This window comes from Gnatocerus cornutus, chromosome 1 (assembly GCF_029298725.1).
Source record: "Gnatocerus cornutus isolate USDA-ARS CGAHR chromosome 1, icGnaCorn1.1, whole genome shotgun sequence".
Classification (NCBI taxonomy): Eukaryota; Metazoa; Arthropoda; class Insecta; order Coleoptera; family Tenebrionidae; genus Gnatocerus; species Gnatocerus cornutus.
Genome location: NC_142233.1, coordinates 26,548,571 through 26,566,924, shown reverse-complemented (window position 1 = coordinate 26,566,924; position 18,354 = coordinate 26,548,571). Strand labels below are relative to the sequence as shown.

The 18,354-nt window shown below is 33.2% G+C and overlaps 1 protein-coding gene across 3 annotated transcripts in view; it reads left to right on the top strand.

The window, feature by feature from the left end:
• The window catches only part of retn (retained), a 60,834-nt gene that overhangs the window by 12,558 nt on the left and 29,922 nt on the right, over positions 1-18,354 (top strand). The window contains exons 2-3 of one of the 3 annotated variants that reach the window (XM_088033913.1): positions 10,194-10,352; positions 12,460-12,693. In XM_088033913.1, the coding sequence (XP_087890039.1) occupies positions 10,194-10,352; positions 12,460-12,693 (393 nt within the window). Of the gene's footprint in view, positions 1-10,193; positions 10,359-12,459; positions 12,694-18,354 lie in introns of all 3 variants that reach the window. The other 2 variants (XM_088033922.1, XM_088033905.1) reach the window with 2 other exon arrangements.

Genomic DNA, 18,354 nt, shown 5'->3' with positions numbered 1-18,354 from the left:
AAGAATCTAAAACAGGAAATTATCTAAAACGGTCATAACCAGCAACTACAAAAATCTGGAAAGCGAGCTTAGGTACGAATAAATTGGGTAATATGCAATAATATAAATGAATTCAAAGCTTAGAAACTAGCGAAACTTGAAAATATTGAAAATGAGTCCAAAGTCGTAAAATATGGACGATACAAAGTATTCTAAAAACAACTTAAACAAGTGAATTATCTAGGGAATTCTAAAGATCCAAAAAAACTTTAGGGATTGAATTTAGTTGCCTCGGAGGAAAATAAATAATGCCATTAATCCAGCAATTAATCTTAAAATATTTTTGTGGCCTGTTTATGTAGGTACGCTTATTTCTTTTTACTTTACGAAAGTGTCGTACGGTTATGTCTTTTTGTGGAAGAATTATTCCTTTAGGGTTGAAACAACAACACAAACAATAAAATGAATTATAAGAATCCAAAGAATGTAAACAATGCAAATGAGTTTGAAATTCTGAAGTTTTTTGGGGATATTATATTATTTCAGGTTCAACCTGTGGCGAATTGTATTAAAATTTTATTTAATTTGTTTATTATATTTTTCCTTTTACTCGTAAATTAATCATATCGATTGGTTGCATCATTATTATGAACAGGTTTGCGGGAAACTTGATCGTTTCGTGCGTAGTTGACATTGATTTTTTTCTAAATTTTTGAAAGCATCTTAAATATGGAGACATTTCAATATTTGAAATAATAATTTTCCAATTTGTTGGAAAGGGATTTAATTAACAGCCTTTCCAAATAGGAGCTGATCATCATCTTTATAAGCCTGGAAGTTGTAGTCAGCCCATAAATTGGAATCAGGAAGATTTAGAGGAAATTTAGAACCATTTTTTCTGTGGCCATTTTTCCTATTTTGTAGCATTTTTTTTTTTATTTGCTGGTTATACCTAAGTAAATGACCTGTGGACGCAGCTTATTAAAATAAAAAAATTAAATAGGTTAATATGCATGTTATTCGCACAAATAGCATGTACGAATTAATTTTATTATTTAAAGTAAAAATTACAATAATACTTGACATACTTGACACGTGTCATTCCATAGTTTTTCTTTGAATTTTTCCAATAATCTTTCTACGTGCAAAAGCGTAACTTGACCTTATGATGTTTATATTCGTTTAGTTATTACTGTTATAAAATGTACATATTACGCATTTCCGTATGATAAAAGAACCTTTTAACTATGTCAAATACTTGTTTTTGATAGGCCTGCATTAACTGCATGGTGTATTAATTAGATATACAAATATATTTATGGAGGCACGTAGCTGATAAGTTTGAGTTTTTTAATTTATTTTATAGGTTGTTATTTATTATTATTATTTATTGTCGGAGGTGTTTTTACCCCTGTTGCGATAAAATACCGCACCTCGTTTTATAAATTCAATTATTCAAATATCTGGTGTGCATCGCAGCAGACAAAACAAATATTCAAATGCCGCTATAAATACTTGGTGACAATATTAAAATGGAACTGTATATTAATATGAATGTAATGTTGTGGAGACACCCCGCTGATCGCCATGATAAATCAATTCCCTACATCGCTGTACTAATAGTGTCCTCAGTGCCCCCATGGAGATGCTGCATTATTTATGACAAATTTATAAATCTCGATGCGGCCCACGCCCGTGTCCCAATGTTCGTCTCGTACGAGCTTCCAAAACTTTACTTTTCAATGAACAAGGAACACATTTTTAGAAGTCACAATGACGAAGCATTTCATCTACCTATTAAATGTTTCTTGCACGGTGTGTGCGTGGAACGTGTCGTTGACAGGTGGTGGTAAGAAATGTAAACTGAAGAAAGAAAATATTCGCAACGCGTGTACAGCTTTCAAAACCTCAACGAGGATGTTCTTTTCATAACTGAGGTGGACAGCGGATGACTTTATATTATTAGATTTAGAAATTTTGCATAATGGCAATTTTAAATAAAGGTTGAAAATGTCATTCCAAGTCAAGTTTAAGGGTAATCTAATAAAACTTATTTATAAGATAATAAAAACAGTGCAAGAAATCTTTTTATTTGCAGATAACTTTTTCTTTCTCAAATCGGACTCATTACCTGTAAGATTGCATGCTGCCATTTTTTATGTTTGCAACTAAATCGAGCTAAATGAGGCAAATTAGGCAGATGTGGCACCAAAATTGACGGAACTTTGTGCGGTATTACCGATAATTGTTTTTTTTTATTGTTGCAGTTAAGAAAAATGCATCAATAGATCAGCAGACCTCACAGAAGATAATTTTTAATACCAAACCGGAATAAATAAATAGTAAATGTAATTAGAAAACAGTAAATTTCCGACTTTCTTTCGAATTCTGCTCCAAGCAATTGACTGTCATGTCGACAGAGAAAAGGAACAAATTCAAAATATCCATTACATACTGATTAAATTAAATTCGTTGTAGTTTACCTACCTGCAAAACGTTAAATAAAAAATTAAATGAACAAGAGTCCAAAATTGCCAAGAAGCATTTCAATCTTTTACCTTTGCACTGACTTGCAGTTTTACTACTTTTGTTTTGAAATTTTGGCAGGTACTTATTAAAATTATGATATTTGTGTGACATCTAATTCCCCTCATTTGGCACAAGTCGACCATAATAATTTTAAGAAAAACACCGTTGCTGTGAATTTATTTTTTGGAACAGATCTTAAAACTACTAAATATGTTACCATTTAACCAACTAGTAGGAATTATAAAAAAATAAAACTATTAAATCGCACAAAAATATCGTTGATCTAAAAATATTCGTTGAAATAAAAACTACGTTGTTCGTGTAGACGTGAAGATGAATGAACGTTTTCGTGGTTCGAATGAATATTGATTCATCTCGTCATTTTTCATAAACGTGACTATTTGTCATGAAGTGAGGTCAAAACAGTAGTGGTCGTGGATTTTTTAAATAATCATCTAAATGTAATCTCCTGCAGCTTGAACATATGCGCCCTGTCTGATAGACAAGAACATTCGGTGTCTTATTAATAAAACCCAAAATAACTTACTTGCCCCACCAGACTGACATTTTTTATAATCTGCATTAATCAAAAAAGCGCCCACGTACACCGCGTCGTTCTCTTTCGTATTCTGCCAAATTAAAAACTGCAAGATAGAGATGGCAATGAAACTGAGAAAATGTTTGACGAAAATAGCGTATTATTATTCTTAGAAAGTGAATAAATATAATTGCACGTTTATAACTCTTCTGATTAGACATCTTCGTCACATTTTCTTTGTCAAACGGAACTAAAACGAGACAGAGTTGTCTACAGTTTGCCAGCGGATGCTGGATTTAATAAGAATCATTCTGAGAAATTAATCCAACAAAGTCTAGTTTTAATTTTAGATGGTTCTTTTGATGTCTCCTCTGCGCACTTGTTCTGTCTATATGCTACAGCATATTTGAAATTAATCTTCACAGGCGCCGTCACGCGGATAAAATCAAAACAAATCACCGAAAATCTCAGCAGTATATTACAAGAAACTACTATTAGCTACAGCTTAATTCCTGTCAAAACGTTCATTTTTATAGATTTGTGTAGACACATTTTAATTATGGGAGCGTGCGCTCCTTTCGAATACGTTTAAAACGAGTCGATCTGTACACACAAAGCCATTTTTGCTTTGTCTTCAAATGTTGACAATTTGTCGCCTTCCACAAACGTGTTGATCGCGAATAAATTTGTTGATCTCGAGACGACAAGGGGACATTCCTAGGAGCACGAATAACTTCTATTGGAGGCAGGGTATGGTAAAGAAATCTCATTTGTCAGGTACGATTAGAGTCACGAGTCGGAAGCGGGGCTCGTGGGAAACCAGCGGGGCTAACTGTAATCACTGGGGGGCCAACAGCGTATAAATATGTCCAGTGATATTATGGCCGCATTAAGTTTGTGTGGAAATTATGGGTGGAAAGTTTCCAGTTTTATGAAAAGCTTTTGCACAGGGCAACTTTGAATTTGTCATTACCAAAAAGTTGCTTCAAGACTTTTGGCAGACAACACTTGTGGCCACCCAAAAATTGTCTTTAATTACGCAAACGCATCGGCTTACAGTTGACCCAACTCTAGGATGTGACGAAATAAATTTCTTTTATCAATGATAGTTTATCGTCGCGACGCCTTAAAATTGTAATTTTAGTAATAATAATTGCTAATTTAAATAATTTTGAATGTAATTTTATTAAAAATAAGTCACTCAACTCATGTTTAAGAACGTTAATTTTGATTAAGCTGACCGTTCTGCGTACTAAAAACTGTTAATCAACATCGAAAAAGCTCAGAGAACACCGCATAAGACTTTTGTTGCAATCTGAAGCAAATTTAAGGATAAATGACATTTTCACACAAGTTGTTGACACTTTGGTGACAACGAAGTTTTCAACTGTGACGACATGAGCTAACACAGCCTTTTTTCCTCAAATTCTCAACACAGTTTGCACAAAATTGAGATGTTTTAAGAAATACATTTGAGTTAGGCATTATCTCCACAAAAACTAGAAAATCGTCAAACAATACATTTGCTACGCGTCGAGCGCCAAATTATCGATGAAAAAAAAATACATTTTTTCACCAGACTATATCAGATTCTAGAGCTTTGTCAAATATAAGCATATTCAAATTTTCAGTTTTTTATCTTTAAAATTAAAGCTAAGTTTGTTGTTGGACTCTGTACAACCCCCACATTTGACAACACTGCATTTTTTATATCGGTTTGTCACCCCGGTGGTGGTTGATATTGGCTTTGGTATCAGGTACACGAATTTAACCATGATCTTATTTACGACCTTATTGTGCGAAGACGTCAGAAATGGGTCCGAAATTTAAGGGAGGTCATAAAACGATAGGAATTGTCATTGTCATTGGAAGATCCAGATGTGCTGCAATAAAATTCCAACAGTGCATCGAATTTAGTACGTTTTAAACATAATAGTAGTGACAAAAACCTTGGAAGTGACGTTTGGTATATTGAAATATAAATGTAATAGATTCCGTGAAGTAGTACTGAAACTCAATAGTCTTAACATTAGCAATAGGAGTTAATTAAATTATCTGCATGGACTAACTGTTCTAATACATTACATGAGTTGTTGTGTGCCTAATTAAGGTAGAAATTTAAAAATACTTGGAACAAACTTGATTATCACCAGGCGTTAAATTATTTTCATATGTAGAAAGCTATTAAAGAACAATAAATATTGTTATTTCTCCCAGTGCATGACTCATTTTATTTCCAGTACCGGCGATATTTAAAAGTGTTAACAATAGTTATTCATTTAATGAAAATCGTTTCAACAAATCGCTGTTTTATTTTAACAGCTTTTTTAGCGTCATTCATTTTATTGAATACCTTTTTAATTATGCAGTACCGACCATATTTCGTTTGGAATAATTGTAATTGTATAAAATAATATACCAACCCATATTTAAATTTGGCGTGCAAACCGATCGTGCCGGTTTATCGAATTTTAATCTTGCAATAATTTCTGCTTTCGTAATTTATAGCACGCAACAACATTGTTACCGGCGGGGTACATATGCGTACTAACACGTCTCTCAACATCATTGTAACCAAATTACCTTAAACTTGACTGCAGCGACTTTATGGAAGTGGTTTTAAAAATAATAATGTAGGCAGCAATCTCATGTTTCACTCAACATTTCACTACATCACACAAAGTATTTCATTTTCTGTTCGTATTTGCTATACAAGCCAAAGAAGGTAGCTTATAGAAATTTTTCTTTTATAATCAAACATCGAAATATTCAAAAGGGTTCTTCGCAAATATTTATTCACGTGTGTTGGCTTAGAACCACACTGGTCTCTATGACTTGGAGCGATATAGCCGAGAATTGAATAAACTGTCGTAATTTTCTTTACGTCCTAAGTTAATATAGACTGGCGACAGGTTCTATAATTAAACAAATCGAAGGCACGTCTTAGCTACACCTTTTAGTAGGTAACTAATTGAATAAATAGGTTGTACTATCCGAGTTTCAGGTTTTCGAGTGAAGCGCACTTTTTGTACGACATGTATTTTTGGGCTGAATGTATAGGTATCGTTATAATAAACATTTTTTAATGCGATCAGACAAAATTTAATAACTGTAATTACAGGGTGCCAACCTGGCAGACGTTCAAATAAAAGCATGAGTTGCACGCGATTCGCTATACAGTAGCAATGTGCAGCACGAATTCGAATAATCCTCTTCAAAATATAATAATAATCGTACTTAATTTCGGCTTCTCACTTTACCATCTGAATTATTTCTAGTTGATGCGTGCAAAGTCTGTAATAAAATTAATAAAATCTTCTCTTGTTTTTATGTAATAATTAAACTCGCTGAATGCTTGAAATGCATTTCCTTTCTAGTTTTGTCGGCGTATATAATCTCGTTTTACTTCTGAAAATGTTTTTATGTTTCCCTATCAACGAGGGTAAGGTTTTTTGTCGCCCATTTTGACATCAGAAAAAACATGTGGCATGTGGCATTTGCAAATGCAGCGATTATCAAACGGTTTTACATCGACAGTCACATTAATTCAAAATGTAATTTCACCATTTGATAAGGTCAGGAAAACGATACAAACACCATTTTATTGGTCTACTTTTAAAATAATAATGGTTATCGGTAATGTTTGTGTGACTGGTGCGTGATAAAATTAACATTTTTCTTGAAGGTAAACAATCATTGTCGCGAAGGTGCTTTGCTTTATCGATGAAAAACGGCAGTTTCAAAATGTTTAGTAGCTCTGTTTCTTATTCTAAGTTGGTATTCGCAATATGTAATGTTGGTACTGATGTGGTTTATCAAGACTGACACTTCAAAAGTGTATCAAATAATAAAAAAACATTCTACAATACTAAATTTTTCAAACTTGGGAAGATTGCTTTGTCTTAATTGATTTTTTGCTTATCAAACTGTAAAAACTACTACTTAAGAAATTACTTTTAAATTTGTTTTATTTTAAGGAAATAGGTAATTTAAGGTTTTTTTTAACGCTCAAGCCATTTGCGCAAATTGGTTTGCACAAACCCGTTCGCACAAATCCATCGTTGCATGTAAACGCTAGCATGAAGGTTGCCCAAACCAAAAGTTAGGCTTGAATAAAATATGTGGCGCCTATACAGAATCAAAATTTGCCAATTTTAAATTTAAAATTTTCAACTTTTAACAACCAACGTACCAATAACACACATTTATTAAAACTGGTCAGTTTGCGCAAATGGCATGAGCCTTTAAAAGTTTTTCGAACTTTCAGTTTATTTGCAAGAATGGCTGGAACGTGGGTATAAAAGAGGCTTTACTCGCCACTTTGATGCTTTATTTGGCTACTCGGAAGATTACATTTTGCTGCTCACAAAATCAAACAAATTTGTTCTCTGAACTGGTGAGAATGACACTATCGAATGTTTCATTTTCACCTGTTTAAAAAGGTAATAAACCGAATGCCTTAAAACATAAGTAAATGGATTTGATGCAATTAACCGCCATAGTAGTTTAATCGCGCTTACGGTAAATGTTTTCGACGAGCAATTAATGACCATTACAAGACATTAATTTTATTTCTATGTAGTTATAACTATTGAGTGGTCAATAGAAAGGATGAATTATAAATTTTATGAGGAAGAAATAAAGAGAAAACTAGCAAAAGGCGTCGGCGTCGCGCCGCCACTGTCGTAATAATATCAAAATAAAAAAATACATTCTTCCATGCAGAAAAGATCCTTTCAATTTCAATGATTTGCAATCAATGTTTAATGTCTTCTTACATATCCATTACTGCTATATTTTTGTTTTTAACTAGTATTGATGACTTTCTTTGTTTCGACTCCAATAATCACAAATTCAATTTGTGGTTAAGATCTTTTAATTTCGTTACGCTGTGCGTGTAGCAATTTTAAACACTGTTATTGTAATTTGCTGGTGAGCTTCAGTAATATTTTTTTTTCGTGGAAAAATGAAGCTTATCTTCATAAACCTTGAACAACTGGTTTATTTGAATCGAATTCAAGCCTTGTAAACACCTTCAAAATAAAAATTGTAGCGCGGAAACATTTTTGTGTGCGCTGGTATTTATTCGTCACAGAAACTGCAAGATGTAAATTCGGAGCTTGGGTTAGGTTAAAACAACATGTGGTCCATTTTGGAGGGACAGATTTCATCTGTTATAGAAAAAATAAATAAGATTCCTTTTATATTAGCACCAATGAATGTTGACATTTCCGGACTTTTCCGTCGTTTGGTGGTCATAACTAAATGTATTTTCGCGGTACAATTCATGATTCAAAAATTTGAAGAACCATCAAGTGCTCGATTTATGTATTTATAAAGTAAACTCGTAAGTCCATCATCTTATTGTTAGTGCTCAAACAAAGAAATAGATTGCACAAAGAAATAAGTTTTTATTTTTAGTGCAGTCACGTGCTTAGACAGTTAGGGTAGGTCGGAAGTGACGTCATTATGAACCCACACACGGCTTTAGAAGGGACACACACCTCACACTATAACCTATCCGTTCGATCAAACCCAGACAGGGCATTCCCAGCTTAGCTTAGCTTACCGTTGAGAAAGAAGTAATGTTAGTAGTTAAATTAGCATTTTAAAATTGATGTTTAGAATGGTTTCGTCTGACGAATAATGCGGCACCTAGTGATGAGGACACGCATTTCATGCATTTATAGTATTTTACGAGCCGGCAAAAGGCGTGATATGAATTATAACGAGATATATAATTTCTCACAATTCTCTGCATAAGCTGTTTATGCAGATTTTTAACTTAATTGCATCAACTTCCTTTTTTGTGCGAAAACCGCCGCTATTGGTTGAATGCTTGATTTTATCACTAGCTTTTACCGGCACCATCTTGCAAGACTTTATTACCGAAATATGCAGATACTCTCTGCAAAAACTCTTCCGGGAAGCCAAGTACCTGAAAATTGACAATGCACGTTCTGCATCAAAGCAACATGACATAAAGATTGATTTAGAGTCACTTTAAGCCGTATTAATGTTTGATCCTCGCAGAACATTCTCACAGTATCTTAGTTTGAACAAATCTTCCTTTCTAATAATTATTGTCAATAACCATTAGAAAAAATAACATCCGTTCATTTGTTTGATACTTATAATTTTTGCATGTTTGTTAGGAACAAACAGATTAATTGCAGATATCTATCAACGATTCAGCTAAGTCAATATCCGAAAGAAGGTTGGATGTAACGTCGAAAATCAATTAAGATTAGACCAGAATGGAAGGGTTCTTCTAATATTAAAACCACCTTAATAAGACTTCTTGATCGTATTACTACGTAACTTAAACTTGGGATAATTAATTCAAATTGATTCCAACGAAGACGGGAAGAAGTAAACTAACAGTTATGACGGTTTGATATTGGAAATTACTTGGCTTCCTTTGTAAGCGTGCATATTTATGTATTCTATCATAAAAAATAATGCAATTTTATTAAATTGGATTACTACTCCGTAAATCACAAAGTATAAGATTTCTTATTGATCAATCTGAACCCAGTGAAGTGCATTCCTTAAAATCAATCGCACATTAAACGAAGAAGTTTCTCATTACCTCCATCATAATAAACTTTATGTCGTTCTAATTTTTTGTTTCAGCTAATTAATATGTTTTACGGGTAATGTTGTTGAACTTGATAAAAACTCATTTTAAATAGATCAACATGAGTGGCGTCAGCTACGTTTCCTAAAAGCTGGAAGATTTGAATGTCGAAAGGAAGTATGCTTCTCTCATAATCGACACAACCCTATTTCTTGGAATAGAAATCGGCATCCCGTTGAGGCCCAGAAGGCATTATTGCCATGTCTCTCTGTCGAAAACAGTGGTGTGACAAGGACAAGTGATTCACTGTATCGCTTCCTAGGGTCTCTGGTTTGGTTGTAGGCGCCAACTGTCGATATCTGTGACTTCTTCCTTTGATTTCAATAGTTCTAGACAAGAAACACTTTAGTTAATTTATTACTTTTGGTATCTGCCGTAAAAATGACTTGCACATTTGGTTTTGGATTTTCAGTTGACACTGTTCCTTGGAGTACGTAAACGTCTGGGGGTGTTAACTGTACTCATTCCGTTAATTACTTCGGTTTAATGTTGTGTTTTTAATTTCAGTCCCATAATGACGAAGAAATAAGTGATGGAGATGCAGAATCGGGGCGTGAAAATGATGATATGGACAGTTGTGATGGGATTCGAAGACACGGTGGAGGAATTATAGCAGATCACGGGGATGTTCTTGCTAAATTAAAAATGCAAGTTAGGGACATCAAGGTAGGGGTAAGCATTCTATATTCAATGAATGTTTGAGACGATTTGATTTGTCTTGGAACAAATAGCAGCACATTATTATGAAGATTTACCTTTCGCTAATCATTTCAAGTAAAAAACCAGCAATTGAATTTTTTTTGGAATGTAACAAGTCCCATGTCTGAAGTGTGAGGATCTCTCGAGTCATAATAATTATAATTATTTTACCCATCTCATGCCTATCATACTTAACATATTAAAACCCGAGTTAAAACCTTACCGAGAAAGAGTGGTCTAGCTTAACCAATGCTTAGAGCAACCAATAATATTACTAAATTTAATAAGTAAAGTAAATCTGTTAGTAGATATTACGTGCTAATCATAAATCCATTTTGTGGTTGGGAATATTGTTTGCGAATATTAAATAATGAAAATTTCTAAACAACTTCCTCAAGAGTTTCGAAAATGCGGTCCAAAAAGTTGGGAGACGTTTAAGTAGCCACAGATTTTTTTTTCATGGAAAAACTTCATCTTTTAAAGCTTCCTTAATTTGATTATGAAATTTGCTTCAAGCAATACAAACGTATAGTTTAATAGCAAACTGCTTGGATATTATCCTGACCAGTCGTTAAGTTGGATTTGACTTATGTGAGGCTTCATAAACTTCCTAAACTCATTTACAATAACAAAGTGAAATGCATTTCATCGCAAACTGGGTAAGATTTCTACCAATTTCGTTATTAAAATTGATTTACTGAGATTCACTTTGATTAAAATTAATTAACAAATTAACAAACAACAAACAAATTTCGAGAACTTTAAATTATACAAAACACATATTTCACGTACCTACTTCACGTACAACCTTTTTCTGTGCTAATGTTATTTGTGAATATTCTTCTGAGACCATAAGTCTCTTGCATCCTCAAAGTCAACAAAATTTCAAAGACTGGCTTAAGAAATGTGTTTTTTTTCAGTTTTTCTTCTTGAAATATTATTTTAAACAATTTTAAGTTTGCATATAGTCACCTAGAACGGTTAAGTTGGCGAAACATCATTCAAGTGTCAATTGTCTTTAAATTACGTTTATTATTGGACAAATCTCATATTTTTGACAAAGAATTGAATAGAATAGCAACTCACAAAACACTGCTTTCGGGAGTTTCTTAAAGCATCGCAAGTAATTGAAAAACATTGTTATATAATATATATATAATATATAATTATATTATAATATATATATTATTATATATATATATATATATATATTATAATATATATTATAATGTAACTTTTATTAAAGCACCGAATCAAAAAACAACTATTCTTGCAATAATTTGCGAAATGGTAATATTTTACGCCGTGTGTTCAACGCGGCCGAAGCCGAATTTTTGGACAACACGTTGTGAGCGTAAAATGTATTTTGCACGAGTAGGAAACAAGATTGTTTCTACAATTCCAGCAAAATGCTAAATTTAACGGTAAAAACTTTAAATGACAGATCTGGCAATTTCTAAAAAATGGACACTTCACTTAACAGAATTTCGGCATTGTTTTGGGGTGTGGATTCAATCTTGAAAATCCTGACTTTTTACGCAGATTTAAGAAATTGGCGCAAATATGCGTGAGATCAAATAAAAGTCGATAAACCATCTAATAATGGAGTACAAAACGCTTGCTAACTTTCATTTCTATTCCTCTTAAAGTGTCATATTTTTACGCACTCTTAAGCCACTTTTACGCACTTACGTCTAAAAGAATGTCATTTCGAAAGTAAAATGCCAATTAAAATGTCAACGTTATATAGCGATTATAGAAAAAATATAATTGAAAATCTTTATGTTGTTGCTGAAGTGGTATCAAAACTGAAAGAATGCTGACGTGTGTACAGAAGTTCTCACAATAAATTTTATAGCTCCTGTTTATAGCCGATTTTTCCCGCTACTGTATTTATCATGTGTTTTGCTATTTTGTTAAATAATGATGGTTAGATTGGATTTCATACGATTCGACTTGCAAAACTTACCAACCTATTTACCATGAAATTCGAATAACTTCGATAAGCGATAAATTCCTGCGCTAATTTAAGTTTTTTTTTATCATGTAATTTATTCTTTGGATTTGTTTTCAGGACGACTTCGAAAACGCAACGAGGCACCTGAACTTTCCTCTCTCAAATAGGAGCTTGCAAGATAATTTCCACTTGCCAGCTCCATTTCCATTTCCACACCCAAGTACACCGTTCATGACACCACTATTACCACCACCGACAGCTCCGTCTTCGGGGAGTTCGCACTCGTCAGAAGGCAGCGCATCATCCCAACACACCTGGTCATTCGAAGAACAATTCAAACAGGTGCGTCAGGTAGGTCGTTTGGAGTAGTTAGAACGTGCCGTTGTCGACAACATTAACCGCAGATTTCACAGGTCGTCGCGACGGTAATGATTGTACGATGTAACCGAAAGTGCAATCATTTTAATAATGGCACATTTCTTATTTTACAACCGTTGACGATGAGTCGGTTGTAAGAATAAAAAACTTTTAAAATTAGTTTCTTCATGGTTTTATGTGGTACATTGGTAGGTATGGTGAATACGAGTATGCACTGAAAATTACGACCGTAATTTTCACAGGGATGTAATTTTTAAAATGAATTTCACAGGCGGTTTTTTTTTGTAAAACAATATGTGGTATTTAAATGCGATTTTGTATGGACTGTTTCAATTCTAAATGAGTTTGCAGGATTGCGCATGCTCAGGTTGTAACCGACTGCTGCTGTCTGGGCCAACCTAATATAAGTTATACTATTCGCCAGTTTTATGGCGCATAATTTCATCAGCGTAGGAATTACAGTACATTTTTAGAGTTATTCAATCGTAAAAGTCGGCGTTTCGTATCCTTGTCTCTATTATTAAAGAACATTAAGTTGGATAAGGACAGGCCGTTGTCGCTTGTATTTAATTTGTACCCAAATGTTGAAGTATTTCTGTATTCTTCGTACTATTATAATTTGACATAATGCACTTTGATATTTTATGGCCTTTTTAAATGATTTATGATTATTAAAAATTAGCACAGATCTTTTTTGCACTGTTGTCTGGAGGGTTACCTGAACGTTGGCCTCTTGCCTTTCTTCCACTAATATTATTGCCTTTTTATTTTTGGAGGGTGATGCATACCACACAAACGATTTATTGGAATTAAAATACTTCAGTGTCGTCCAAATAATAAAATTTTAGAACTTGGAACTGTGCATAAAAGCTCATGAAATATTTTAGAATGTAGGGGAGATCGGGGAAAGCTGATTTAAACAACAATGGACCAGGTCGCGAAAAGTAAAAATATCTGACACTTAACTGAAGACATTAATTATCGAAACGGAATTTCCCATTATATGTTTCCAGTTACTGGTGAAAAAACCTTCCATCAGTGGGAGTTATCTTTCATTTTACAGTGCGTACCATAAATTGCAATGGTAATAGAATTTTCCGAAAAGATTGGAAATGCCATTTCCTTATGAAACAATATGACTAAGAATATTTTTTGTAAAGTATTCGAAAACTTTCTACTGCTTTTGCTATTGTTATTAATGTTAGATTAAACTTTAATTTGTGTTTTTGAACGAACAACTTTCCGTGCAATTTATCGATTAATTTCTAATTTTATATTCTCGTTATTTCAGTCTTAATAAAACCAAATTAACGTAACGACTATGGTAAATCTGTTCATAATTTGTGCTCTCCCGTATTCTTCCCGCCACTCGAAGTAGGACAATTTATGACAAAGAAAAATGGTTTTATATTTTTAGGTTACTACCAAAAGTCGTTAGTTATGTCAATGGTACGCTTTCGAACTCTCTTAATTTAATGTTTTCACATCTACAAAGACAAAATTACGTGGGGTGTTATTGTATTTAGTACAGAGCGAACTCCCGCGGTAAAACAGACAGTGCCTGTATCTTGTATGAAATATAACGTCGTAGGTGTTATTATATTTTAATATCAAGTTCTTAATGTAGTGTCTGGAGATGTACGAGCTACATTTGAATAGATAAATTACTGCAATTTAATTCAATTGCATGAATAAAATATAATAATAAGCATGCAAGCTCAAGCCTCATGTATGCCAAGAAAAATTATATGGATGAATGGTGTTCTTAAAATTTGCAGAAATGCAAATGCACGAACAGCTGAGATTTTTACATGCGTGGTAGAGCGTGGTGTTGCTTTTCGTTCACTAAAACTTTGATCACCAAAATTCTCGTTGTTGTAAAACCAGAACAACTTCATTTTGTGAAATATGTCTAATGAAAATTGCTTTATGGTTTGATGAGATGTAGTGGTCTACTAAAGAAAGTCGTTTATATTTTCGGTAGAAATCGTAAAATGGGCAACATCGTCCAACTGGCAGTAAAACGTAAATACGATAACGCAATTATGACTAAAATACATGCATATAGTAGGTGTTCCAAAAATACATTGTGTACAAAATGTACTATTAGTTTGGTTTCATCCTTCACGATAAACATATCAAAATATTATTAAAGTAAATGAAAGCAGTTTGTGGACACGATCCAACTGTATCCTGCCGTAAAGTCTTAATTCATTAATGATAGTTCCTTTGATACTGAATTAACGATGCGGAATCTTTGATCTACACCGTCAACATAAACAAACTCACCGCTTTACCGACACAACGCTGCAAACTTGAGAAAACAAAAGATACCATTTCACAAAGACTTGTTAGATGTCCACTGATAAACAGACATAAATGTCGTTTGATTTGAACCGATTTGCTTCGAAAGTTAGGAAAAGTGAGCGCGACGTGCAGCCCTTTACTTTCCAAAAATAACGAAAACCACATAAAAACAAATCAAAACAGGGTAAAAGTTGCAGCAAATGGTAACATTAGTTTAAATCCCCTAAGAAATCTATCACAAATGTCAAGATTTAGAAATACGACAGACTGACATATTTCTACTTATTTTTGGAATTGGGGGAATACGCAAAATCGATTTGAACAGACATGTGTCTTTATTGATGTAACGATTTGAGGCGTATGCGTCTCAAGAGATACCAGAGGGTGCTAAGGTCACATTGAAAACGCATTTACAACATATGTGTTCAATAATTATGCTTTTAAGACTAAATAAATTTAACAGGGATATAAATAGACAATGTGAATGGGGGTTATAATGTCGATTTCTGAAAAGATAACTCTTGAAGTGCTCTATAAATAACAGAAATTTCTCTCCTTCACAATTAATCACTGTAATTAAATATTCTTAGACATTTTTCAACATCCAGGTTATATCTAATCAGAATTTTATCTAATCATTGAAGATTAATAATTTTAAATTTAGTTTTTATATTAGACCATCCTACTTTATATGTCCAATAACTGTCACCACTTTCGATAAATTCAACGGAAGTTATAATTCTCTAGACCTTCAAACGTAACTAATAACAAGGTAATTTTTAAAAATCGAACTTCGTTTCTCTTAAATCTCACTAAAAGGTAGTGTTTATAGCATTTAATTGCTGTGCTAAGAAAACTATTTTAGACTACCAACGGTATAAAACAGATACTTTACAGTCATTAAGTAATTTAATTGTATACAGCTTGAGTTAATATGTTTAGACCAAGTGTTTGACTTTACTATTAGGTAAAAGAAAAGAACTATTCCACAACAATTTTCATAATATTTTCAACCAAATTGGAATCTTTATTAGGTTATACAAACAAAACATGGTCAAGTGGCAAAAGCATTAGGATGCGTAAACAAATTAGGATTGATTGAACGAATTAATTATACTAATTCGCAAAAATTGCCTTTCATACTTTGCGTTACTCAATTATCAAATTTAAACACTTAAAAAATTTCATCATCGATTTTAGCGATCTGCGACTAATGAGATTAGAGATGATAAAATTTATTCACGTTTTGCAAGCGTGCATTTTGTTCAAAATATAAATGTTTGGGATTTTTGCTTTGATGTGTTCACACCGATTCACATAGCATTTTATCAAAATTTAATCAAATGCAGGCTGGGAATTTTTGAATAATTATGTTGTTAATCAGCAAGTTGTGCAGATAATAAATCAATCACATCAAGACATCAAAAAAAATTAAAAAAATGTAGATTTTTTAAAAATTGATAATTCTGTCTCTGGGGTTAGAAAAATGAAAACTAACAAAAAAATAGAACCACATTTGAAACCTGAAAAATTTTATTTGTAGATTCATTTATTAAATTTTCTGTTTCTTTATGTGAATGTGAATTCAAAAATGAAGTTATGTCAATGTAGTGACGTCTTTATCGTGAAACATTGTTTACATCTCTTTTTCACAGAAAGCATCATATTGTACAAGAACATCAATCTGTGTAGTAACTGACCATCTTTCAGTTTTATTTTCGTGAATTTATTATGGTTTACGGCACAACTGGCAGACATATGCTAAGAAGCAACCGGATGTTCCGTGCCAGCGATTGATTTGATGGAATTCGTATTGGAGTAGTAGTTTTGCACTATTTTTATCACTTATCGTGGAAGTTTCATAATTGTTTAATTTTGTTGCGGAGTTCATTGAATGACATTCAGATCATTATGTATAATTATTATAGTACCAAGAATGCGCAAACTTGTTGCCACAGACGATAAAATTCAGATGTTGAGAACCGCAAGACACGAAGAAATATTAAACCCACGCGTTTGAAGTTTTCTTTATAACTATGATACAAAAAGGAGCTCAGTTAACATGCGAGTCACAGATTGAATTCGTATTGACATTTTCATTGTGGTAAATTGTGTGAGCATATTAGTGTTTGCAAGCATGATAAATCTAAATAATTCATTAATATCTCGTCAAATCCCCCATTGGAAGGCTATCTGTCGCTTACTTACCTACCCCCTACTAACACATGTATTAATCTCATATAAGGGGGAAGTAAATGACTCAATCAACGACATAATGAAGTGGTCTGGGCGATTTGGTCCGAAAGCGGCGAAAATAACGTCCGTAAAGGACTCCAATACTTCTTATCGCCAATAGATTTGTTCGTCGGTCTTCAGCCTTAAGATTCAATCATTTATCTGCAAATGGATTTGGAGAGGGGTCATTTCTGAAACAGTTCTTTCGGATTTTACAATCGACAAACATGTTGCTTCTCACGGCACTAAACTACCGAAATCTAACGTGGAATTGCCCTGCCAGAGTACGGCTCCCAAAATGTTGATTTATTGCAAATTGCACACGAATACAATGTTTCTAGTTCTCGTCTTGCAACAACTTAACGATTCTCCAACAAATTTAAATTTCTTGTTCCGGGAAATTTTGCACCGGTAGATGTCAAATTTATGGTGCATAGCTCTAAATTTAACCTCTAACCCCTGTCGATGTATTTGGGATTATGAGATCTAGACAGCTGTGCTACACATTTGCCAGCCGCCTTGATTAAGAGCAGCGGCCGGAATTAGTCAGCTCTCTTGATTATTTTGTTAATTCATTAATTTACCCCAAACGATTTGGCAATTTCCTCTTGTATAAGGACTAACGAGGATTGAATTTAATTACGTGTTGTTCCGTTGGTGATTGATAATGCGGTAAATATTTACAGCACGTCCCACTAAATAATGCTTGAGGTTTTTTATCAGTATTGAGAAAGAACTTGGAACGATATAGCTCATTTATCAACTGAAATTAATTATCCCAGACAACTATAATTTTTTCACTCAGATAGGTTAGTTCAGCTATTCGAATTACAATAAAAAACGAGGTTAAAGGCCACTCATTTTAAAAGAAATCTGAATACCACGTCAATGATGTATTTATTTCACGTGTGATCTTCATTAATTTGATGCGCTTTTCATTTTAATGGTAGGTGTGAGTTTCTAAATATTTCTCTTTACGACGTAAGCAATTTTCAACTGTTCAACAAGATATTTCAGATTGCTCTTTTAATATTATATAAAGTTCATAAATATTTTTTATTTCTTCTACACTAATATTTTGAAAGAGTTTAT